Source organism: Cebus imitator, unplaced genomic scaffold (genome assembly GCF_001604975.1).
Source record: "Cebus imitator isolate Cc_AM_T3 unplaced genomic scaffold, Cebus_imitator-1.0 Scaffold121, whole genome shotgun sequence".
Classification (NCBI taxonomy): domain Eukaryota; kingdom Metazoa; phylum Chordata; class Mammalia; order Primates; family Cebidae; genus Cebus; species Cebus imitator.
In genome coordinates, this window is record NW_016107436.1 from 4,623,121 (window position 1) to 4,647,867 (window position 24,747).

Here is a 24,747-nt window from a genome sequence, read left to right on the forward strand (position 1 = left end):
GTGAACGAAGAGAACAGATAATATGGCAGTCTCCATTCAAGCAGGTCTTAGTCAATATCCATTTATACTCCTGCCTCAGTAGCCTTGCGTGTGTTGAGGGGCTGTGGGAATGTCAGATTGCTCATGTTCTGTGGCTCCGACCTCGTCTAGGGTAAGATCTACAGTGAGGAGTTCTGGGGATGGGGGAGGAGGCATTACAGGGTTCTAGAGAGGAAGCGTACTCGTTTGTGTCATAATTTGGCAGGGAGAGGGAAGTAAATGAGGGTAACCCACCCTGCCTCTGAAGCGATGCCTGTACTGGCCTCCTCGGGGATGTGGGACTTCGTACCACTTGCAGGTATGTGGGATTTGATTTATTGCAAAAAAGTATAGAATAAGCTCGTGAAAAACGCATCCAATTCTTACTAGGTAAGCAAATGACCTGCAATGGTCAATGCATTTTCCTGGACTGAGAATTGTCCCCCGCCATCCATGCCCTTCTCTGAAGGTGCCGAACACCCGCACCTCCCACCAGGGCAGCCAGGCTGAGGCTCTGACTCCGGGGGGGCCGTCTGCTCCACACCCAGCCATACAGGGCCCATCTGCAATCCAGAGCCATTGACAAGCCCAGCCAACCCATCTGCGCGAATTCCTCCTGCTGAAGAAGGGGACATGGAGCTCACTCGTGTGTAAGCTACAGGGTTAAGGCTCAGAACTGTAGCTTGTCCAAGAACGTTCATACCACTGCTTCTCTGACACCTTATCCTCCTCGGTCGTCAGTGACAAATGCAATTAGCTGCACTATAGGAACCGGGTGCTGCCCAGCCTGGTCACCTGCCACTCCTGCTTTAGGAACAGGGGAATCAGGAAATTCTTTTCTTGAATAAACTAGTAGTTGAAAGTAAACTCTCTCCACCACCTGAGGGAGGCTCCTGATGCTGGTCAGGAGGGGCCAGTAAGCCTGGAGGACAGCAGCACCATGACTGAGTTGTAAAGAATCTTAAGGACATGTGGATTCTGGGTTTCCTGGAAGCCTCCCTCACCGGGAAGGCCAGCTCCTGGTGCTGAGGGCATAGCTGTCACCAGGGTCCTTTCAGAGCTGTGGGGAGACCTGCACATCTGCTACCTGTCTACATTCTGGGGAAGAGACAAGACCCAAAGAGAATAGAAATGTCAGTTGCTAGGACAGTAATCCTGGAACTAGGGAAGAGTGACTCTGAGGCACCACTAAGCTCTCAAAACCATCCAATCCAGGCTTCACAGGAACAATATTCCAAGGCCTCAAAACAGACTATCTGGCTGGCTCTCCACATGGTATAAGTAACTAGTTTCTACCAGTGCAGAAAGGGTGGTCTCTCTGGTTCCTCCTCTGCCAACTCAGGCTTCACTGCCTGTGGGACCACTGGCCTTGCAGCTCCCAGACACGTGTGACAGCTAGTCCAGCAGTGACATGCAGGTGAGAGGCAGGACAGTGACCTTCCCCTTTGTCCTCAGAGACTGAACCCAAGGTTGAGGTCCCCTAAATTAAGAATAACTTGGTCAGCCAGGCGCGGTGGCTCAAGCCTGTAATCCCAGCACTTTGGGAGGCCGAGGCGGGTGGATCACGAGGTCAAGAGATCGAGACCATCCTGGTCAACATGGTGAAACCCCGTCTCTACTAAAAATACAAAACATTAGTGGGCATGGTGGCGCGTGCCTGTAATCCCAGCTACTCAGGAGGCTGAGGCAGGAGAATTGCCTGAACCCGGGAGGCGGAGGTTGCGGTGAGCCGAGATCGCGCCATTGCACTCCAGCCTGGGTAACAAGAGCGAAACTCCGTCTCAAAAAAAAAAAAAAAAAGAAAAAGAATAACTTGGTCTATTTTCTTTCTCTGCTTCTTGGCTCACGGTTTTGCCCTCATCTTTGTTCCCATGGAGCTTGCAGTAATTTTACGCTCTGAGTTTTCTTCATAAAAGGTACCGTGGTGTGGTTAAACTGGGAATCATTCCTCTCCAGTGCCTACTGTGTGCTGGGCTGAGAGCTGAGGTCATAAACGGTGGACTTGAGGCTTGTCCTCTCCCAAGCCCTCCTCTGCACCTGTGGCTGCGGCTCATGGGGCCAGGGGTGAGACGGGCTGCTGACTGCCTGGCAACTCCTCATGCTCCCCTGTGCTGGGGTGCCAAGGGGCTGTCAGGACAGGAGGTGCAGCCCTGCTTTGGGTAGTGAGACCTCATGGTACATGTTTGTACCTTTCATTGCCTTCTTAATCCTGTGCAGGGAGTGAAGGACTAGACCCAGCCGGGGTAATAAATACTGAATGGGGTAGGTGTGACTGGTGGGCTGGAGGGGATTCTGTGATCTTACTCCCAGGATGTCATGCATAACCTAAAACACTCAAGGAGAAGCAAAATGCTACTTGACTCCAGTGCTGGGCCTCCTGGGCCTTTCATTACAGTGGTTGCAGTTGTAAACAGCAGCTCTAGCCCTTTTCTCCAGAGACAGGGCAGGGACAGGCAGGAAGCTCTTCCTACGTGGAAGGGGAATCCATCGTGGAGAGGATCCGTACGACTTCTGCTCGCTGAGTGGGTGATATGTGCTGGGTCATATGGATGATGGAATCCATAGCAACCTCTGGATTGGCCTGGACCAAGCTGAAAGGAAGATTGGGAATGGTGAAAAGAGAGGTGGAAGCGTCTAGCTCAGGACAGCTAAAGAGCTGCCCAGTAAACACGTGTGCACCGTCCACTGCAGACATTTTAGTCACTGCCTCACCTCATTTCCCTACATTACAAATATCCAGCCAAGGTAGTGCAAGACAAACTTGAAACACTTTGCTATGTTGAAAGAAGAATTTAAAAACTCACAACAAAAACAATGGGGGCATGTCACAAAGGCAGCCTGTGTGAAAGGGGCTCCTACTGGCTAAATCTAGGACAATCTGGGCATCAAAATAAGCCCAGAAATGAATCACAAAACTTCATGGGTCTATACCAGTAATGAATGTAGCAATGAATTGGCAGGAGTGAGGGCTGCATGGTGACTGGTAATTGTGGAGGGTGTGCTGGAGTAGGGAAGTTCTCATTTTGCAAGCTCACTGTAAAGACTGCACCAGGCAAGAATCTCCAGAGGGAGATTTTAATGAAAGCAAGATACTTGCATGGCCTTAAATGTCTTCCCACAGACCACTTATTAGGTACAAGGGGGGAAATCAGTAATTACACAGTAGAGAAATGGAGCAACATCTTGACCAGGGGATGAAACTAACTTGAGGCAGGGCAAATGAACCCCATGTGCCCCCAGATGTGGTATCCTGTGAAGGTTCTGGCCAGAGTGCCTCACCTGCATCTCACCATGGGCAGACATCAAACTCAACATCAGCAGCATTCCACAGATGGTAGATTTCAGATAGTTTTTAATCAGTGTTAAATTTACAAAAGTGGATCATTTTATGATGGCTATGTAAAGGTACACAGCCATATTTACAAAATTTACAAAAGTGGATCATTTTATGATGGCTTCAGTGACTTGATGGCTATCATCAAGTCACTGAAGCCATCATAAAATGATCCACTTTTGTAAATTTTGTAAATACATCCCTATTCTCAGCAAATGCACACTGAAATATTTGGCGGTAAAGACCATGATATACGTAACACCTGTAAGTAGTTCGGAAAAAGGAGAAATAAGTACACATTTGGGAGGGGGCAGACACACTCACCAGTGATAGCAAGGGAGGGAAAATGGAGCAGGTGAATCAATACAGATATCACATATAGGTGTGTTCTTTGTACTGTTTTTAATTTCATAACTTTTCTGTATGAAGCCTCTAGAAGAATACAGAGGAGAGGAGGAGGTGGTAACCACCACACATACAGTCGGCTTTCCTCCCGGAGCCTTTCATCCAGTTTGAGTATCAGCATTCAGAGATAAGAGGTGGGCACAGTGAACTAAGCCTTCATTGAGCCGAGATAGTGAGTGCCCCTAGGGAGCAGTAGCTGAAAGAATTGGGCTTCAGGGCCATATCTGTACCTGTGGGTCAACTACAGCTGTCTCAAACAGCAAGAGACTGCAGAGATTGCAAGGTTTCTGCGATCATCTCATGATTTGTTTGGAAACTTTTATTCCAAAGAAATTAGCCCCTTCTTTAGTGGAGTTCCCCATATTGGTCTCACCTGCGGATTTGCTTGAGGACGTAGTCTCTGCTGATGCATTTGATGTTTTCCTCTATTACGGAGCGAACGCCATCCTCCTCTGTCAGCTGTTTCTCTAGCCACTCCACCAGGTCTTTATTATTGTCCCACACATAGGCCTGCAAACAGATGACTCTTGGTCAAACACCAGGGGTCAGGCCAGGCCTGGACACCCTGACTGTTCAGGATTTGGGGTGCTTACTCCAACAGCGTGCTCCGTGTCCACGATTCTCCTTCACTGTTGGCATCGTGCAGGAGGAGGAAGGAGCTGTGCCTCTTCTCCTTCCCTTCCTTTACAGACACAGGTGCACACCTGAAGCCTCCACTGGGCTCTGCCGAGAGCACTGATGCTCATACCCCGACTCTGTCCTGTCAGACTCGAGGGGCCTACCTATGTGACAAAGGCTAAGAGAATTCAGTGACTTGAGAGAAACAGTGAAAAGCCCAAATTACTTAGTAAAGTGTGACTGAGAGGGTGAGGCTATTTGGTGTTTTGCTTTCAGAGAGCTGAGACACATGCCTAAAGTGTAAGTCTCTAGTCCCAGTGAGGCCTGGCAGTCACTGGATCGATGAAGTCTCCTGAGATAGACAGAGCTCACCGTCTTTCAGTGAGGCATGGACTGTGGACTGATGGGAGGGAAGTCTTGTTGCCAGGGTAGAGCCATCAGGTCAGAAACCTACGCCCCATTTTATTATCTGTGAGAGTATTTGAAAGGATCAAGACGTCCATAGCCCTGAAAGTCTCAACAAACTACCTCGCGCCTCCTTTTCAAGATCATTTAGCTGAGTATTTCCTAGGTGGTTGACTACATAATAATTCAGGAGTGTGTTAGAAGCCTAATAGCCTTCTCCTTGCTCTCTTCTCCTCTCATTTTCTTTAAAAATCATTTAGGAATCGTTTTGTTAATGGTTTCCGGAAAACCAAGTACCACCATTAGGGCTCATTCATATTTATGTCATTTTGTTTGGGTAATTAAACACAAAGCTCGTCATTTAAAGGTGCGCTATCCTTCTCTGTTATCACTAACGAAGTCAAAGTCAGAATGACAATGAGTTTGGCGCTGTAATTTAATAGGTGGGTGCGTTGGGGACTCTGAGGCTTAGTGGCTACAGGAAGCCTGTATACAAGCAAGGTCACCAAAGCCACAGCTGTGACTACTGGGCTGCAGAGGGAATGTTTTCATCACACCCTTCAAAAGGCCTCAGGCAGTATGAAACTGAGCACCGGGCTATTTTCTAACTATCTCGTGCCTTCAAATATCATGGTTCCTTTTCAGATTCTCACTTCCTGTCTGTAACTTAGCTGCCAACTTAGTTGTGACTGTGGTTATTTAATGTCTGTCATTTCATTGACTTCTCTGTTTCTAAAAATTAAGGAGTTCTTTACATGGGAAGGATGAAGGCTTCCCAGGATTAAGGATCAGCAGTATGGCTCTTCTAGTTCTTTGTCCATTTCTTTGTCTGACTCAAATGTGCCCAGTTCTGTTTGTAATCACTGATAAGCAGATCAGCAATTCTTCAGCTGGGGTGCTGAGCGAGCTCTCTCCCTCTGTGCCTGGGTCAGGACTCCGAGCATCTCTCAAGGCTAAACTGCCTTGAGAAAGTGTTTTGCGCCTAAGGAAAGGAGGTGCCACATCAGCCCCTATCCATGAGGCAGGGGGAGCACTGCTTTTCCCATAACATGGTCTGAACTCAGTCTTGTGACCCAGCTTGCTGCACGCCCCACATGGATAAGTCCCCCTGGACTCCTAAATACTGTCACCTAAATTTCAACATTTCCATTCCCATCATTGGCAATTTACACTTGTGCTCCATGGTTTCAGGACTTCTACACATTCCCCTACTTATGAAGATTGGAGTAGTTGGGGGGAGGGAAAAATAAAACAATAAATGTTTCTTGGGTTTCTGAATGGGAAAAAAAAGAAACCCAAGATTTTTAGATTTACCCAAGAATCCCAAAGCCTTTAGTTTAGGAGAATATTTAATACTCTTATTAATCATTTTTAATCCGTTTGCTTTTAATTAAGAAACAGCATGATGCTTTCCTATCAACATATGCCAGGGAGCAGATTAATTGTGGCTTAAGATAACTCTCCTTGATTGGTGTAATGTATTAGCTAACGAGATGCCTGCTTCTAACGATGCTTAGACACTACACTGGAAAGCCAGCTACCCTCTAGAGAAAACTCTTCTGCCTTACCCTCCTGCAGCCAGAGTATGCTAGGTGTTTAAATTAAACATTTTGAAAAGTTCCCAGACAGGATTAGAGCAATGCATTCCAAATTTTTTCAGATGCTTGAAAATATGGGCCCTATATAAAAGATCTGCTATTTACGCAAAGTACAGCTGGATGATAATGACCAAGCCAAACCCCAACAGATGACAGCCTAGAGTACATGAAGGAAAGGGGTCTCAAGTCCTCATCAACTGCATGTTTAGCAAGAATAAACAAACTGATGTACCCATAGTGCCACTAGTTTTTCTCAACAGACCTGGGAGGGTTACTATACTGTTGTGGGCTAATTTGTTCCACCTGGAAAGAGCAAGCTCCCTTCCACTGGGTTACGAAGTCCCTATATATATATTTTTTTCCCAGACAGTGTCTCACTCTGTGTTGCCTGGGCTGGAATACAGTGGCATGATCACAGCTCAGTGCCGCCTGAAACTCTGGGCTCACGTGATCCTCCTACAGCAGCATACTGAGTAGCTAGGATTTACAGGTATGCCCCATCATGCCTGGCAACATTTTTTTGGTAGAAACAGGGTCTCATTGTGTTGCCCAGGCTAGTCTTGAACTCCTGGGCTCAAGCAATTCCCCTGCCTTGGCCTCCCAAAGTGCTGGGATTATAGGCATGTGCCACTGTGCACAGCCAGAGACTACAATTTCTTGTTTGCTCTCTTAGAACAGTTGAAGACTCATTAATTCTGGTCACCCAGGAGGATAGGCCAACCTTATTCCCAGGAAGAAGCCTTATTATTTCCCTCCTTAAAATTATGAAAATGGGTCTGGCACAGTGACTCATGCCTGTAATCCCAGCAATTTGGGAGGCTGAGGTGGGGAATTGTTTGAGTCCAGGAGTTGGAGACCAGCCTGGGCAACATAGCAAAATCCTGTCTCTACAAAAAGTCAGCTAGGTGGGGTGGTATGTACCTACAGTCCCAGCTACTTGGGAGGCTGAGGTGGGAGGGGAGGATCACCTGAGCCTGGGAGGTTGAGCCTGAAGTGAGTCATCATACTAGTAGACTCCAGCCTGGGCAACAGAGTGAGACCAAACAAACAAACAAACAAACAAAGGAAAATAAAATGTGGCCAGTCATTCCTAGTATTCCAGGGTGGACTTTAAACAAATGTGATATACTGGGTTGCTAATCTCATGACAGGCCTGGGCCCACATGCCACCTGTCTGCCACTCATCTATATCAGAACATTTAACCAATAAAATATCAATAATTCAACATCACAACAGTGGCCTGTCCTACAATGAATGTTCAACAGACACTTTCCTCTCTGCATCAGCGGATAAATATCTCAGGCACTACTCAGCCTCACTAATTTTATGTAGTAATTAGTCTATCTCGCAACATCTAAATGACCTGTTTGCAAAGTTTCATTTCTAACATATTGGATAGCTGTTAAGTCCTCCTTAGACAATGGTTCAGAAGGCCAGGGAGTGACCAGGGCACGACCTGATGGATGTGAGCCCTGATTACTATGCCCTACCAATAACTCACCTTGGGAGCTGCTTGGAGACACCTCCAGCTAGGGAGGCTCCTTCCATTTCTGCCCTTGTAGACTTCAAGGAAACATGCAGCCTGATGCGGGTGGGAATGGCATACACATCCCAGGGTTTACGCATATTTTGGAAAGACATTTTCAATACGCTTACACTTGCAAGGCTAAGCCCTATCCAACAAAAGCCCAGGAAAGGATGTGATTTTTTTTTTCAGAGGCTTTAGAGTACAATAGCCAAAGGCCATGTGGGCTAGGGTGGCCACCAGACCCCATCGTCCTGTGAGCCAATCCCATCTCAGCTCCAGGCCCACAGCAGGGCCAAGCAAAGCTTTCCAGGTTCTACTTTACCTCCTTCCTGCCTGGCCCTGTGAAAAGTTTGGTATATGAGACTTATTCATCTGTAGCCTGAGGCCAGGTTTTGAGGTCAGTGGAAATAAGCGACCCTATCAATAGTGCTTTTTCCTCTATGATCCTCACAGGGGCTTCCGTTGAACATTCATTTCACTTGGAAATCCAGAATAAGAGTGAGTGGGTAGGTGTGTGAACAGTAAGAACGCACCATGGCATCAGGATGTGGGCACATGAGAGCATGTCAAACCAAAGAGCATCTGAGTGCCCACTGCTCAGGAGCCGGCCCCCTTTCCGCCCAGGCCAATCAGCTGTACATCTTTAAATCTATGTTGCTATTATCTTTTTAACCTTCTAATATGGAGGCAGGGAAACTAGCATATTCTGAATGTCTACTGAGCACCAGACACTGTGTTCCATAATTTTTCTTTTTGGAGACAGAGTCTCAACTCTGTTGGCCAGGCTGGAGTGCGGTGGCACCAGCATAGCTCACTATAACCGCAAACTCCTTGGACCAAGCAATCCTCCTCCCTTAGCCCCCTGAGGAGCTAGGACTACAGGTATGTGCCACGACATCCAGAAAATTTAAAAAATTTTTATAGACAGAGTCTTGCTTTATTATCCAGGCTGGTCTCAAACTCCTGGCCTCAAGTGATCCTCCCACTTCAGCCTCCCAAAGCACTGGGATTACAGGTGTGAGATGCCACATCTGACCTATACTCCATACTTTACTCATCATGTTATTTAAAACTCACTGAAGCCCATGACATAAACATCGCCCCCATTTTACAGATGAGGGAATGGCGGCTTAAATAATATGCCCATGCCAGTAAATGACTAAGCTGGGATCTCAAAGTTTATGAGATTTCAAAACCCACATTCTCACTGTTCCATGCAGAGTCCTAATCTCAATTTCTACTACTGGGCTTTGTGAAGCAATAGATCAATCAGCCTGTTTGAAAAACCACATACTTCAAATTTTGGATATAAGAATCAAGAGAGAAAACATGCCCAGGATACAAATGTGTGCCACGTTCTTATGACCCAATTTAAACTACTGTTCTTGTTATTTTCGTCAAGGAGCTGTAGTGATGCTTTGCTTCTGCCTGCAGTGAAACTATGAACCATAAACCCTACTATTTTCTACAGTAGGATTGTCCCAGTGGATTCAAACCAACTCCCATAACTCATGGTAACAGATACCTCTAAGGAAAACAAAAGAATTACAGGGCTCAGTTATATAACATCACTGTGTCTTCAATTTTCTGTCCCAGAATCTCTGTTTTCAGGATTAAGATTAAGAAAACAAATTCTCTGCAACAAAAAGAACACACGGCATGGCTAATAGATGCCTATCATGAAATGTCTTTTCTTACCTGTAACCAACCACAATAAGGATTAGAGGGTCACTTCCTGGTGCAAAGCCAGGGTCTAGACTCAGTCTTTGCACTTGAGAAGCACAACACACAATATCTATCGTTGTTTGAAGAACCAAAAANAAAAAAAAAAAAAAAAAAAAAGTGGTTTAAACCATTTCCAAACAGCAAGCAGATTCTACATCAAGCCTTCAGAGGCACACAGATGGCTTTTGAACACTGCAACCCTTTCTTCTCTCAAGGGCACTACAGATTTTATCACCCAACCCACACTAAACTAGGTCCTGCTGAGTCTACAGAATATGGAAGGAGGTTTCAAAGCCACATGCCCTGACATCATAGGATCACCCGTCCTCACGTTCACTCCTCGGCTTTCCTCTCAGAGAGCTCAGGAGAATGCTGCCTTTTGTAGCTGGGCATAAGGGAAAAGCCTCCATGCTCGGCATATTTGGCTGCCAGTGCCTAGGCAGCCTCTTTCTGAGCTATGGGGCTGGAGTTCTCCTCTGTCTATCAGTTCCAGCCAGGAGCTTGTACGTACGTGGTCAACTGTTCTCTCCATTGATAAGAGATGGCAATGACCTATTTCTTCAAACGCTCTGTCCCCCTGGGAGCAGGATGCTAAGGAAGAACTGAAGGGCCTATCTACTTGCTTCATGCTTGGAGGGAAGCTATTCCTTCTCCTCATCCTTGTGCCTACTGAGGCTGGACACATCCATTAGTGACTAATGTGGTAGGGAGGCAGTACAGGCCTCTCCTGGCCACACTCACACACACACACTCCATTTACCTAGCCGGCCACTCTTAACTGGAGAACAACCTCTTATTTTACACTTGCATGACTTTCAATGCCAACTTCCACTAGAAGCTGCCAGTAGCCACTGACAAAATTGTCTCACTCAATTATGATGCCACAGACTGACCTTAACCTGAACCAAATGTTGGAGAAGGCTGTGATCCCCGACTGCACATCTGAAATATTTATCCAAAGAAGCTTTTCAGTCGTAAAAAAAAAAAAAAAAAAAAAAAAAAATGGGCAGACTTAACACAAGGTGAATCCTAGAAGCACCCCAATTCACTGGCTTCAAAACTGACAGCAAAGCTTGGAGTTCCTCCTTGAGAATGATTAGCAGAAGCTTCAAGCAACACTTTCTAGGCAGAGGCCAGAGTGCCCCTCTTTGTGGACCAGGATGCTTCAGGCCACCACCAGCTACCCAGCCCTCCATCAATACTCTAACCTAGTAGCCACCAAATGCTTTTGATCACATAGTGATGAGAAAGACAAATATATTTTGAGCACATACTACCAATATTCTGATAAAATGTGTATATGATTAATCCATCTATTCCTAATAAAGGTTAATTTCTTCTTGTTAGTAAAAATAAATAGAAATAAGAGTGCCACCTTTTTCTTCCCATCCTCTCCCAAGGAGTGTCTTGTGCAGCCTGCTATTCCAGGGGCAAATGTTGGTGCCCTTGCTGGGTTATCCTGGCCTGAGACCTGCCCCATCCCCAACACTGAGGCTGCAGCACCAGTGACACCATCTCAGCAGGATCACTGCTCTAGGTCATGAGCCCTCTCTGTGAGATCACCCCAAGAAAATGCCAGCTTCGTAGATCCCTTCCCTGCATAAGGGTGGATGCTTCTTCCATCTCTGATCGCAAGTTAGCAGCACTTCAGTTGTAGTCATGGCATCTCCTGCCTATCATATCCTGTCTGGTTTCTGCTCTTGGCCCCTCCAATTCCCTCCTCCACACAGCCCCTGAGTGGTCTTTCTAAAACAGAAATTTGTGCATGTCACTCCAGTGCTTAAAATACCTGAGGTGTTTCCCATAGGCCTCAGGAAAAGTCCAAACTCCTGCATGATCATGCCCCTGCCCTTTTTTCCTAACAGGCACCCAGTCTCTGAGCCGCCCTAAAACAGTTGCAGGACGCTCCTTTGATGCATGCTACTCTTGCTTTAGGATGATGCTAGTCCTTCTACAGGAACATTCCTCCTAAGCCCTGATCGCCCCCAAATCCAGCCTTTTCCCCTGGTTCATTTCTGCTTTGTTTTCCAGCCTCTGCTGAGCCATCCCTTACTCCACAAGGCTTCTTAGACTCTCCCACATCCTTCCCAGAGAGGGTCAAGGGTCTTCTCTCTGTGCTCTGACTGTGCCCTGTGCTGTGTTTAACGTGGACCTCTTATCTGTCTGCCCCTCTAGATGGTGAGCTCTATGTGGATAGGAACAACATCTGCCTCTTTCACTACAATGCCCCCAGAATCTAATGCAGTGTCTAGTACATGGTAAGCATTCAAAAAAGTTTGCTGAGTGACTGTGTGAGCTGCAAATATGCCCTACTACCTCTTCTAATAAGATGTCATGGCGTGACATATTAGGGGGAGTTGCTGGGGGAGGAAACAGCTTGGAACTCTGTTTCCCTTCCATTCCTGCCCTTAAGAGGCCTGTGGACTCTTAGCTGGTGGGCCTCGCAGCCCTCAGGTGGTGTGAGGAACTCAGAAAAAGGCTTCTCTGTGAGTGTCCCACTTACCTTCACTGTTCCTTCCACTTCCACAAACCAGCGCCTTAACATGGCTTGAATCTGGCCGTCAGTCAGCTCAGGGTTGGCATTGTGGATTTTCTTCTTGACCAGGTCCTCCAGCAGGAGACGCCTCAGCCGCCAGTAGAAGAAGGTACGGGATGTTTTCCAATCCAGGACATCCTACATGCAGAGACGAATAAGCTTAGTCAGCCTGGTCCTAATTGCTGCTCAATGCTCAGTCTGGAGGGAAACCCACAGGCACAAAAACTGATTCTCCAAGCAAGCGCTTCGCAGACCCAAGAGCTGGCTGTAAACTTCTAGCACTTCCAGCTGTCCCCCAGGGGAGAAATGCAGTCACATGCCCTGCTGTTTGCAGCGCTGTGCACAGCCCTGGGCCTGGCCAATGCTGATCCCACACATGGCTGAGATGTTCTGGGAAAGAGGCTGTGAGTTCCCAGATAACCAGACTGGGAGAAATTGGTTTTGAGAAGATGGATCAATCAACTTGCAGATCAATTATGAATTAGCTGCTGCAGAAACCTTGACTCTACAGTAACCCATATCCTGAGGACCTGTCACCAATGAAGGCACATGTGACTCAGTTTCCCACCAGTAAAATGCAGCTTGCCTCCTAAGGAATTAATGGAAGTCTAAATTTTAGGGTAATAGATACAGAAAAAAGCAAAAATCTAAAAAATACTGAAAATGTTTTGATCTGCAGAAGTTGTTTTAATTTGGCCTTTGTAGCTCCCTACGTGTGAGCCTGTGTGCATGACACACACACTTGCTCGCCTGTGGGTCTCTGACAAGTCGGCAGAAGTGGCAACCCTTGTACTTACGTTAATAACACCCTTCTCCTGCATCCGGCCTGGTGTGTCATGCAAGTCAGCAAACTGCACGGCTACCTGATGGTAAATGGGAATTAGGAATTCCTCCCGCTCCTTCAACTTGTTCTCCAACTCCTTCCGCTCAGCTGCGCTTAGCTCTGGGGTGCCTGCAATTAGATACACCTGCCCGTTACCCTCTGTAGTGACCAGGAATCTGCACAGCAGCAGCCACCATCACAGGAAGCTTAACATCAGCCTGCCCCCACTTCCCTCTGTGTCCTGGCTCTCCGCTGTCTTCTCTGCTCTTTGCTGATTAAGAGGACCCTACATGATGCGAGACCAGTCTTTACCTTGCCACAGGAAGCCCACGTCTTCTTTTCCCTGTGGCAGTCACAAGTGTGAAGGCAGGATGGCAGCCCCTCTCCCATGCCTCTCCCTGAGCAGGTGCAAAGAGCCACCCAGAGGCCTGCAGCATCTTGCTGATACCACCCAGGCTCCTCCTTCCCCAGTCCAGTACTTGCACGCTGCCACCATGCCCATCCCTGCTGACTAGCATCAAAGCGGCTGGGCTATTCCACATGTGGGGTGTGGTGAGGGCACCCCTAAGCTCCAAGCACAAACTAGCAGCTCCTGTTTCCCAGTGTACATGCCAGTTACCTGCCAAACTTGGCAAGGACCTGAATAACTCCTAAAGGTACAAGCTATAGTACTTCATGGCTTCTAATCTCAAGTTTATATACGTTTAACCTCTAATTAGCAGAACTCAAACGAATTAGAGCCAGATGGGCGTGTCTTGAGTCAGCTCAGTGGATTAGCCTGTGGTCTCCTGCCTGGGCTGCTACTGCCAGAGCCAATCCCTGACCGAGTGACAAAGACACTCTACTTCTTGGGCTAAACGAGAAGGAGGATGTAAAAAGAGAAAGGCAGTCAGCAAACCTCATTTGGATCACAGCACACGGTACCCTGGCTCAACAGACAGGAGACTTTGGAACTCCTTATAACAAGGAGGGACCCCCGCCCCCAATCAATAGTGTCCCAGTAGAGGTGTTGCTATGGTGTGTTTTTCTTAATTACTCTCAGAATGGGATCTGCAATCAATACGGAAAATTTAGCTGCCTGCCTAGTAAGGAGGAGTAAGTCTAGCTGAAGGAGCAATAGGTGACAGCCCCTGGTGTTAGGGACAACCTGAAGTGCTTTGTCACCAAAGCTGACAAATAAATACATAAGCACAGGTGATAGGATGCAGAAGAGGAAGGTCTATTTCAAGCATGCCTGTCTGGGAACAGGCCTTGTTTTTTACACCACTATGAATCATATGCCATAAACAGCCTTGGGCTGCTGACTGAGCCATAAGTATTATACATAAACACGGGTTAACAGGAGGGATGTAACTATAGTACTTAGTTTCATTTTTATGAGTTTTTTGGATGCTCAACTCCACCTCTTTCTTTAAGCTCATCGCCATTTTAAAACCGTGATGAAGGTGCCACTGATCTGCTGCTTTAGGCCCCGGCCCCTCAGCAGCCTTCCTTCCAACACACCTAAACAGCATGAAGGCACCGGGCCCCACCTAAGGGACGACACAAAGCCCACGCATTCTAGTGTAGATCTGCCTGGAGGACTGATGGCAGGAGGGCTGGCTAGTGTCTTCAGAGATGGGACATTCTCAGAACACCCTCAGTAGGGAAGCAAATGTTTTCCCTCCTCCACGGAAAGAAACCAAGATTCCCTGGAGAAATAGCTGATTCTAGGGCTGAGGCAGGGAAAACATCAGACGAACCCGGGGTATGTTGTGACAAAAAGCAAGGAAGCCCTCAAAAAATGATGAGGATATGTTAGAAAAACGCAGGAGCCAGTTTTGAATGTGTTCCCACCGGCCAAATCTGGGACAATGAGCACTCGAATAAATAATGATGTTTATTACCAGAGAGAATATTTGTGGAATGAAACTAGAATCTACCAGTCCACCCTCATGTAAGTAATTAAATGAGGGAAACGGGAAAGGGAAGGCTGTCTCTTCCAGCAGAACAGTAAGTGCAGAGGAAATGATGGAATTAGAAAAATCACTGTTTTACAAGTATCACAGTAAATTATTCTGCCAAGAATCATTAATGGATGTCAAAACCAGTGGGTTAAAGTTTGATAAGAAACAGGATATTCACAAAGTCAAAATATTCCTTACAAATCACTTATTAATTACAAAGGGGAAAATGGTAACTTTATAGTAGATTAACCTAGTGACCAACACCTTAAACAAGTAGTTACATTATCATTACCAACAGGACAGACTGATACCGTGACTCCTGATGATGTCCTGAGGAGGACAGAACATGACTTCCGCAACATTCCTGCCCAAAAAGCAGAATCAGAATCTAACCATGGGGAAATAGAAGACAAACTCAAACTGAGGAAACACGCTACAAAAAAGTGGCTCACTCTTAAAAAATGTGAAAATTATGAAAAACAAAGTTCAAAGAATCAGTCCAGATTAAAGGGGATTAAAAATACTTGACAATGAATTTCAGTGTGTGCTCCTTAGGTCAGATCTCAGGCTGCCCCCTCCAAAAAAAAAAAAAAAAGCTAAAAAGGATATTGAGACAACTGTTAAACTTTTAATATGAATCATGGATTAGGCAGTAGTATAAATGTTTATAGTTCTTGATTTTGATAAATGTATTGTGGTTATGTACGAGAAAGTCAGTGTTCTTAGAAATCCACACTAATATTTATGACTAAAGAAGCATGAGGGCTGGGTGCGGTGGCTCACACCTGTAATCCCAGCACTTTGGGAGGCTGAGGTAGGTGGGTCACTTGAGGCCAGGAGTTTGAGACCAGCGTGGCCAACATGACAAGACCCTGTCTCTACTAAAAATACAAAAATTAGCCGGCATGGTGGCACACGCCTGCAATCCCAGCTATTTGGGAGGCTGAGGCACAAGAATTGCTTGAACCCAGGAAGAGAAGGTTGCAGTGAGTCGAGATGGCCTCACTGCACTCCAGCCTGGGCGACTGAGACTCTTTTCTCAAAAAAAAAAAAAAAAAAAAAAGCATGAGGTCCACAGATTACTCTCAAATGGCTCAAAGAAAATGCATACGTATTTGGAGCAAGAGAGAATAATACATGTATTTAGTATGTGAGTGTGCAGAAATAATAAAGCAATGGGATCAGATATTAATAGGTGAATTTGAAAAAAAAGCACCGTATTATTCTTGTAACTTTTTTGTGAAATTATTATCAAATAAAAAGTTTTAAAAATTAGGCAAGCTGGAAAAGAAAACTTATTCCTGGCTATCTAATGCATACAATCAATAATCAAAGCTAATATTTATAGGGTACTGGGCACCATTCTAAGTGCTTTATATCAGTTAATTTATTATCACAACCACCTTTGAGACTGGTATTCTTATTATTTCCATCTTACAGGTGAGGAGATGAGGCCCTGAGAATTTACATAACTTACCAAGGTCACAAAGCTAGCAAGTGACAGCGCCAAGACTCAAATGCAGCAGTTTGGGTCCCAAAGCTTGTGATCACTGTTACACTGTCTCTTCTTGCTTACTTGGGCAGAAGACAAGTGCTTCAGTAGTAGTGTCCTTTAATTTCTGAAAGGCTAAGTGATGATGGCGGACTCCTAGCTGATAAAAGTTCCATCTTGGTCCCAACTCCATAACTAAGACCAGGACAATGTCTCCAATAGTCCTCATTTGGACGCAATTTCCTAGGCAGGCCTAAGATTTAGGAGTTGCTTCTTTTGTTACTGAGAGTTCGAGAACCAATACACCAATAAGGTCACAGCCCTGCTAGGAGCAAAGGGATGGCAAGACCACTGACATGGCTGAACAGGGATGAAGAGTTCTAGACGCTTACAACATCCTTCCTCTCTGCACCTGAACGCACATATACATGGACCATATCTATCACACCATTTATTGAGCATTTACTGTGTACCAGGCACTGCACTCGAATCTTTCAGGATCACATAGCTCATAGTCACCATGCACAATTCAGATCTACGTACCTACATCTGTTCAGCTGTTAACACTGCTGCCAAGCTGAATAATTTGGTATTACTGAGTGCTTTCCCAGTTGCTTCAGGTACATGATCTCTCATCCTTACGACAACCCAACTTTATAGCCAGGGTATCTATTTTACAGGTAAGAAAACCATGGCTTTGAAATATAAAGGGACTTCCCCAGTGACATCCAGCTCTTTTTTTTGGAGACGGAGTCTCATTCTGTCACCCAGGCTGGAGTGCAGTGGCACGATCTTGGCTCACTGCAACTTCTGCCACTTGGGTTCAAGTGATTCTTCTGCCTCAGCCTCCCGAGTAACTGGGATTACAGGTGCCCGTCACTGTGCCCGATTAATTTTTGTATTTTTAGTAGAGACGTGGTTTCACCATGTTGTCCAGGCTGGTCTTGAACTGACCTCAGGTGATCTGCCTGCCTCGGCCTCCAAAACTGCTGGGATTATAGGGGTGAGCCACTGCACCTGGCCGCATACAGCTCTTAAGAGGGAAAGTCAGGATTTACGCGAGGGTCTGGCTCTCTCCAAAGCCTGTGTTCTTCCACATTAAATGGACTGAAGGCTGCCAAGCAGATATCCTGCAGTGGCCACTGCAGGGTAAGCAGCTGGAGAATTGGTTTGTTGTTAGCAAGGAGTTAAGAGCAAGGGTCAGCACTGGCTGCAGAGGAGGTAGCAGCTATGGGCCGAGGAGGACAGTTTTCTGGAAACCGGGCTTTGGCTTCACTAAGTTGGAAGGATGGGGAATACTGGCTTCTGGGCTAACAAAGGTCTTGCCCTCTCAATCAAGCTATTCTAGAGCTTTGAACGAATAACAAAATAAACACTTCTAATGCTCTGGCCCTCCTGAGAGTAGGAAGATCACAGGGCATTCCTCCAAATCCTGCCTTGTTGATTCCTTCAGTAATGCCTCTGATTATGGTTCAAGACCCACCTCAAAAAAGTATCAAAGCAAAGCAAAGACTGAAGTGGAGAATATATGTGTTTTTAAATGCACATGAAAAGGGCAAGGATTTGTGTGCTTTGTTTTAGGGAAAAAAGGATTTTTAAAATTTTATTTTCTAAAAATAAAAGGCTGCTGTTAGGCCAGTTATATTCATGTGTTGCACACCAAGGGTCTCTCTCTCCTTGTATAGCAAAGCAGCCAGCCCCAGTAATGATTTAGGGGAGATTAACAAATATGTCAATGTCTATTTTCTGCTTAATTTAAAAGCGGCGTCTATAAAGATTTTTGACTTCTGAACCCTGTTCTCCTGAAAGAAAGAAGGTAAGAATGAGGAGGGGGATAAAGAGTGATTATCCTATCATTGATCGTTTGTCAGGAGCATTTCTTATTCACTGGACTATTGTAAAAAGCTAAGCTCTCGATCAATCCTGTAAGCTCCCTGTACAATTAAATATCTTGAAATGGTTTTCTTTCTTTTCTAGCCAGATTGCAGGGCCTCAGGGTTTTTAGGAAAGCAAGTTGGTGTGTACGCATGTGTGAGTGTGTTTAAGAATATGCTGCAGAGAGAAAAGTCATTCTTTTCTAGAATCCTACATTAGGAAATGGCTGAAACAGGAGGAAAAAAGGTAGGTTGCTCCCAACCTTTCCTATCCAAAATAAAAAGTCCCTATGCAAGTTGGGAGGATTGCCTGAAGCCAGGAGTTCAAGACCAACCTGGACAACAAAGCAAGACCCTGTCTGAAAAAAAATGCCGAGTGTGGTAGCTCACACCTGTAATCTCAGAACTTTGGGAAGCCAAGGTGGGAGGATGGCTTGAGCCCAGGTGTTCAATACCAGCCTGGGCAACAAAGCGAGGCCCTGTCTTTCCTCTCCCATGCCCCTAAAAATTAGCCAGGTGTGGTGAGGCGTGCTTGCAGTCCCAGAGATACTCTGGCAGCTGAGGCAGAAGGATCGCTAGAGCCCAGGAGTTTGAGGCTGTGGTGAATTATGACTGTGCTGCTGCACCATCCTAGGTCAAGAGTGTACAATCTTTTTTTGAGATGGAGTCTCACTCTGTTGTCAGGCTGGAGTGCAGCGGCACAATCTTGGGTCACTGCAACCTCTTCCTCCAGGGTCCAAGTGATTCTCCTGCCTCAGTCTCCTGAGTAGCTGGGACTACAGGCGTGCACCACCATACCCGGCTAGTTTTTTGTATTTTAGTAGAGATGGGGTTTTACCGTGTTGGCCAGGATGGTCTCGATCTCCTGACTTTGTGATCCGCCCGCCTTGGCCTCCCAAAGTGCTGGGATTACAGGCGTTAGCTACCGTGCCCAGCCAAGAGCGTCCAATCTTTTGGCTTCCTTGGGCCACATTAGAAGAAGAATTATCTTGGGCCATACATAAAATGCACTAATGCCAATGACAGCTGATGAGCTGAAAAAAAAATTGCAAAAAAATCTCCTAATGTTTTAAGAAAGTTTACAAATTTGTGTTGGGCCACATGCAGCCTGCAGGCCACAGGTTGGACAGGCTTGGTGTAGGTGAAAGAGGGAGGCCTTGTCTCTTAAAAAAAAAGTCCCCATGAAATCCAAAAAAATGCAAACTTCTAATTAAAAATTTAAAAGTGTTAAACAGAGAGGAAATATCACTGATCAAATAAGAAGAGCTAACAGTATTGAGATCTTATGCACTGGTACTGTTTAAGTACTTTTCATCTCAATCCTACAACAATCCTAAAAGATCAGATGAGGAAACTGAGGCACAAAAAAGACAACTTGCCCAAGGCCAAAGCTAGGAAATGGTGGAGTTGTGATTTTGGACTAGGTAACCTGGTTTACAAGCCCATGCTCCTTAAACAAAACAGTTCAAAGCGACTTGAAAGTGTCTGCAGCATGGTGGCCTATCAGGTGTTCCTTGGAGCCAGGATACAATGAAAAGCCACATTTCTCCTCCATGGGATCAAAAGTGAAGAAAGGCTGGGCATGGTGGGTTTTGCCTGTAATGCCAGCACTTTGAGAGGCTGAGGCGGGAAGGACTGCTTGACGCCAGGAGTTTCAGACCAGCCCAGGCAACACAGAGAGATTTTTAACTCTACAAATATTTACAACTTAGCTGAGGGTGGTGGCGCATGCCTGTAGTCCCAGCTACTCAGGAGGCTGAGGTGGGAGAACTGCTTGAGCCTGGCAGGTTGAGGCTACAGAGAGCTATGATCATGCCACTGCAGACCGGCTGACAGAGTGAGAATCTGTGTCTGACAGAAAAAAGAAAAAGCGGAAGAGAAACTCCCAAAGGAAACAAATGATTGCTGCAGCAGGAGGCATTTTTTGCCCAGCCGTGACACTTAAATAGGCCAGGAGAAGGCCAGCCCTAGCTTGTGTATGAACAAACTACATGTTCGAAGTAGGATTTGGGGGAGGTGACATCTTCAAAGCTCAGAATAAGAATCAGACTGGTAGACTAAAAATTCTCTGCTTAGCCAAAGGCCCTAGTGACCCTGTTGAAATCTTTTTCCTTTTTTGAGCTGAGTTCCTCATTTATGTAACAACAATCCTAATCTGGCATACAGGGAAAATGTTTTATAAAAGAATGTGATATTAAAGTGTTTTTAAAAACATTCTCAACTTTTAAAAAAGTTATACTTGGTGATGGGCACCTGTAATCCCAGCTACTTGGGAGGCTGAGGCAGAAGAATCGCTTGAACCCAGGAGGCAGAGGTTGCAGTGAGCCGAGATCACGCCACTGCACTGCGACAGTGCGAGGCTCCGTCTCAAAAAAAAAAAAAAAGTTATACTAAGAAGCCTATGTAAATTTAAATCCAATTTTAACTTTGATGGGCCCTTCTTCCTTTTCTTAAGAAAGCAATTTGCTTTGATTGGTTCAATACTTATGATGCTAGAGATAAGAACTAGACTACCCTCCCCAGAAAGCTCCTGAACATCTCAGATATTAAAACATACTTCCATCCCTCAACCTTGAGACTTTCTGAAAAATCAGCATAAAAAAGACTGGAATCTTATTAAGATTCAGAAGTACAAACACAAGTAGCTGTTTAAAAGATCTATGTAATCACATTTTCTATGTTGAAAGAAATTTTTCTACAAAGATAGTAAGATAGGGTAAAAAAAAATCCTGCAAAACTATTTCTATATCCATAACAGGTGTGCCTTTCTTTACACAAAAGCATTCTTGAAAAACTGCGTAAATCAGATCCTGTTTTAAATGCCTTAAGGGAGCTACTTTATGAGGAACCCTGCAGTGAATCCTTTGGTAAGGCAAATAATCCTTTTGTAATGGGAATAATTTCTCCCAATGTATCTAGTTTTTTTTTTTTTAAATCCCATTTTCATATATCTGCTTTTCTTCAAAGGGGGCCATACCTATCTAAATATACCCACATTTGCATATTGATTTTAACAGCAATCCTCTCGGGATGTTTAACCCTAAAGCTCCTTGCAATAGTGTTAGTGCTCTACTGTTCCTATTTTTTAAAATCTTTATATTAATAGTAAACCCAGAGATTTCCAAATAGGAATAAAAAAAAAAAAATAGTGCTGCCCCTTCAGCCTTGTCTCTGTGTTTCCATGCAGACATATCCACATAAAGAAGTCAGGAAATAGCATAAAATTCTCTGAATTCTTCTGGTAGAAATATGCCTCTGCAGTCTTCATTATTCTCCTTCCCTAATTTTCCCTCCCTATGTCTGGCAGGTCAGGATACTGGGAACTGGTCATTTGGGACCAAGACACATTCTGATGACAGCTTTCTCTTGGATTCCCTCTAACTAAATGCCTGCCAGGCCCCTCTGGCCAAACATAATTATGAATCACTGCTTCCTTGGAGGAGGCAAGCCCAGGTGCTTTTATAAATACAATCGGATAAAAGGATCAAACTAAAATGACCCCTTTCTCTTCTCAGAAAATACTGTCACTATTGCACTAAATTACACCAAGCCAAATAGCTTCTGAATCAGTGTAAGGGGTAGATTTCCAGCTACTGCTAACGTAAGAGAGAAGGCAAGATCCCATATCTACCTCCGTGATAGAAAGCCTCGTGTTATTTCTCATCAGCCTCCTTACCACAGAGGACACAGTGGCCACAGTGCCAGTGAAGACACTCCAAGTTCAACAGGTGAGAGGTGAAAGGCCATTTACTAAGGCATGCATATCAGAACTTCTTTCTTTCCTAGCTTTAACTTTCTAGGCAAAGACACGCTTTCTGCCTCAATCAAGTCTGGCTCTTTTCAGCTTTCAGCCTCTCAAAGATGGACTCAACAGTTAGAAAAAACACAACTCAGATACTTTGATCACCTCTACCAGAAAGGCAGCTTAACCCTTAAGTCTCCTTAGCCCAGGGAACAGTCCTTTTCCTGTCGTTCTGGCTGCCAAAGGCTTTGGAGGAAGGCTTTCCTGAAGATTTTTACAGACCTCACCCACCACCACAATGCTCCAAATCTGCCCCTGGGGCAACCTTGAGCCCAAAGCACCAGGTGAGGGCCAGCAGCAGTGCTCAGTCCATGCTGCCGCTCCCTGTGGCAGGCAGTCAGGGCATGTTCTGTGTGGGCGCAGTACGGTGCTGCGTGGCAGGCTGCCCAGCTGCCTGGGAATGGGGCCACAACCAAGAACAAGTTCTCCTGACTCCTTTGCCCAGGTGCTTGCTCTTCGTACAGAGAGAGAGGGACAGTGGGGAACTTACAATTGCTTCACACTTGGGCTGGACAGTTCTCTCTCCATCTAAATTGATTTGTCATTTCTCTCTGAACACAAGAGGAGGGGGAAGGATCCAGGAGAGGATTCAGGTCACAGCACTCAAGAGGCCAGGCTAGCAAGGCCGTCCCACTCCACAGCCACTCTCCTTGCTCCTGGCCCTGTGAGGCAGTAGAATGATGTCAGAGAGACAAAAAGGCCTGGGAGGGCTGTGGCTCTATTTCCAGAGAAGACATTTAATTTCCTTAAGGCAACCAAAATGGTAGGAATCCTTGTAACGACTCTACCAAGCCCTGGTTCTGGGAATCTGGGTCAGAACTGGTTCAGCAATGTAACACTCTGGGGCCTGGGCTTTGTTCACTTTTCTTTCTGAGGTAATTCTTCCCTTACTTCGATTAGGAATCAGTATAGGCACTAATTACATATTCTCTGTTATAATCACAGACTTGCAAACTAGTAATTCATTATCTTCCCACCCAAACTAACCATGTAAGATGACAAAAGTCCATTAAAAAAAATAAAAATTCTGGAAGAGATGAAGTTAGCTGCTCAGAAGTTAAATTACACATTCTTAGAGAATAAATAGTAATTATATTTTTGAACACAGTTAATCAGTTGTGCACTGGTTTGCCTAAGTGATCCTTGAGCGCGCTCCCCAGTAAAGAGGCCGATTTGGGGAGAGAACGGGAACGCAAGATAACATCCACTCCTACAGGCTTTCTCCTAAATAAGATTTTCTCCATGGAATTGGCTTTAGATTACAAAGGGAAAGAATCCTTGTTTAATTTAGTTCAGGCTCAGTATTCAGCTGAGGAAAAATCTATAGAAATCCTGAGAAAAGGAGAACACAGAGAATGAGAATTCTGTTCTGGGCTCTGATGTACATTTATTTTGTACACTAGATGATTCATTTTTTTGGCCTCAATTTCCCAATCTGAAAAATGAGACCATTTTCACCCACTTTGTGAAAAGGAATCTTGGTAGTTGGATTCTAGGCATTGCTAAAGGAGCCAGAGCCATTGTGAACCCCAAAGGAACTGGGTTGATAGTATGTCCTATTATATCCAGGCTGACCTGTTTTGTCGCAGATCCATCTGCCTGTGTATGATCTCCCTGAGAGATACGGCTACTACTTCTGTTTCTTTTGTTTTACACATGTGGGATTGAGCCACAGAGAATGCTGGATACCATATATGGCCATCTGTTTTTTCTTTTTTTAAGATGGAGTCTCGCTCTATAGCCCAGGCTGGAGTGCACTGGTGTGATCTCGGCTCACTGCAACCTCCGCTTCCCAGGCTTCAGCAGTTCTCCTGCCTCAGCCTCCTGAGTAGCTGAGATCACAGGCGCCCACCACCATGCCTGGCAACATCTGCTTTTTCTAATGATTAAGACGGAAAGATAATGATGCAGCAAAGTAAATGCATACTCATCTGCTCCTCTTATTAGCTAGGTAAAGGTGTGATCTCTGCTTTATGGCTGGAAAAACCTGCTGTTCGGAGAAGTTAAATAATTGACAAGTCTCCTGCTTAGTTATTCTTATTCCCAGTCCACTGCTCGTCTTCCCCAGCTGCCCTAGGCCAGAGCCTGCTTCACATTTAGCAGACTATGGGTCTTTTTTCAAGTGCCATTTTTGTCAAGGTTAAATAAATATGGTTTTCTCCAATGTGGATAGGAAATTGATAATGAGATGATTTGTAACAAATGATTAAACGGCTATCACTTGGGAGACTCCTCCCTCTCCCCTTCATGTGCTTCAAAAGTTAAAAGGTGCTGGGTGAAGGTGGGAGCGACATCACTTTCCTTGAAGAGAAGGAAGCTTCATCCCCACACCCCTCACCCTCCAGCCCTTCTGCAAACAGAGAGAGGATCCCTCTCCCTACCACACAGTTACTCTGAAGGGATGATAACAGCCATTGGGGGGTTAAAAAGAGGCACTGAACCCCCAGTTAATGAGTAGGAATTCAGCAGGCAGTGTAAGATAAATGGAGCTCTCTCTGCTTCTGCTAGAGTCAGCATGAACTGCGGCCCTGCGGCTTGTTTGTGGCAAATGGAGTGCGCGAAATATCAAAGGGCAGTGATCCAGAAGAAGACCGACTTTGACAAATTTTAAATTGGCCAGAAAGAAAACCAGCAAAAAGAAA

At 45.4% G+C, this 24,747-nt stretch overlaps 1 protein-coding gene across 8 annotated transcripts in view; it reads right to left on the reverse strand.

The window, feature by feature from the left end:
• Window positions 1–1,844: 1,844 nt before the first annotated feature.
• The window catches only part of ACACA (acetyl-CoA carboxylase alpha), a 324,534-nt gene continuing 301,631 nt past the window's right edge, over window positions 1,845–24,747 (reverse strand). For all 8 annotated transcript variants that reach the window (XM_017539866.2, XM_037742496.1, XM_037742495.1 and 5 more), the window contains 4 exons: window positions 12,966–13,120; window positions 12,136–12,306; window positions 4,131–4,267; window positions 1,845–2,609 (listed from right to left, as the gene is read on the reverse strand). In XM_017539866.2, the coding sequence (XP_017395355.1) occupies window positions 2,486–2,609; window positions 4,131–4,267; window positions 12,136–12,306; window positions 12,966–13,120 (587 nt within the window). In that variant the 3' untranslated portion in view covers window positions 1,845–2,485. The remainder of the gene's footprint in view (window positions 2,610–4,130; window positions 4,268–12,135; window positions 12,307–12,965; window positions 13,121–24,747) is intronic.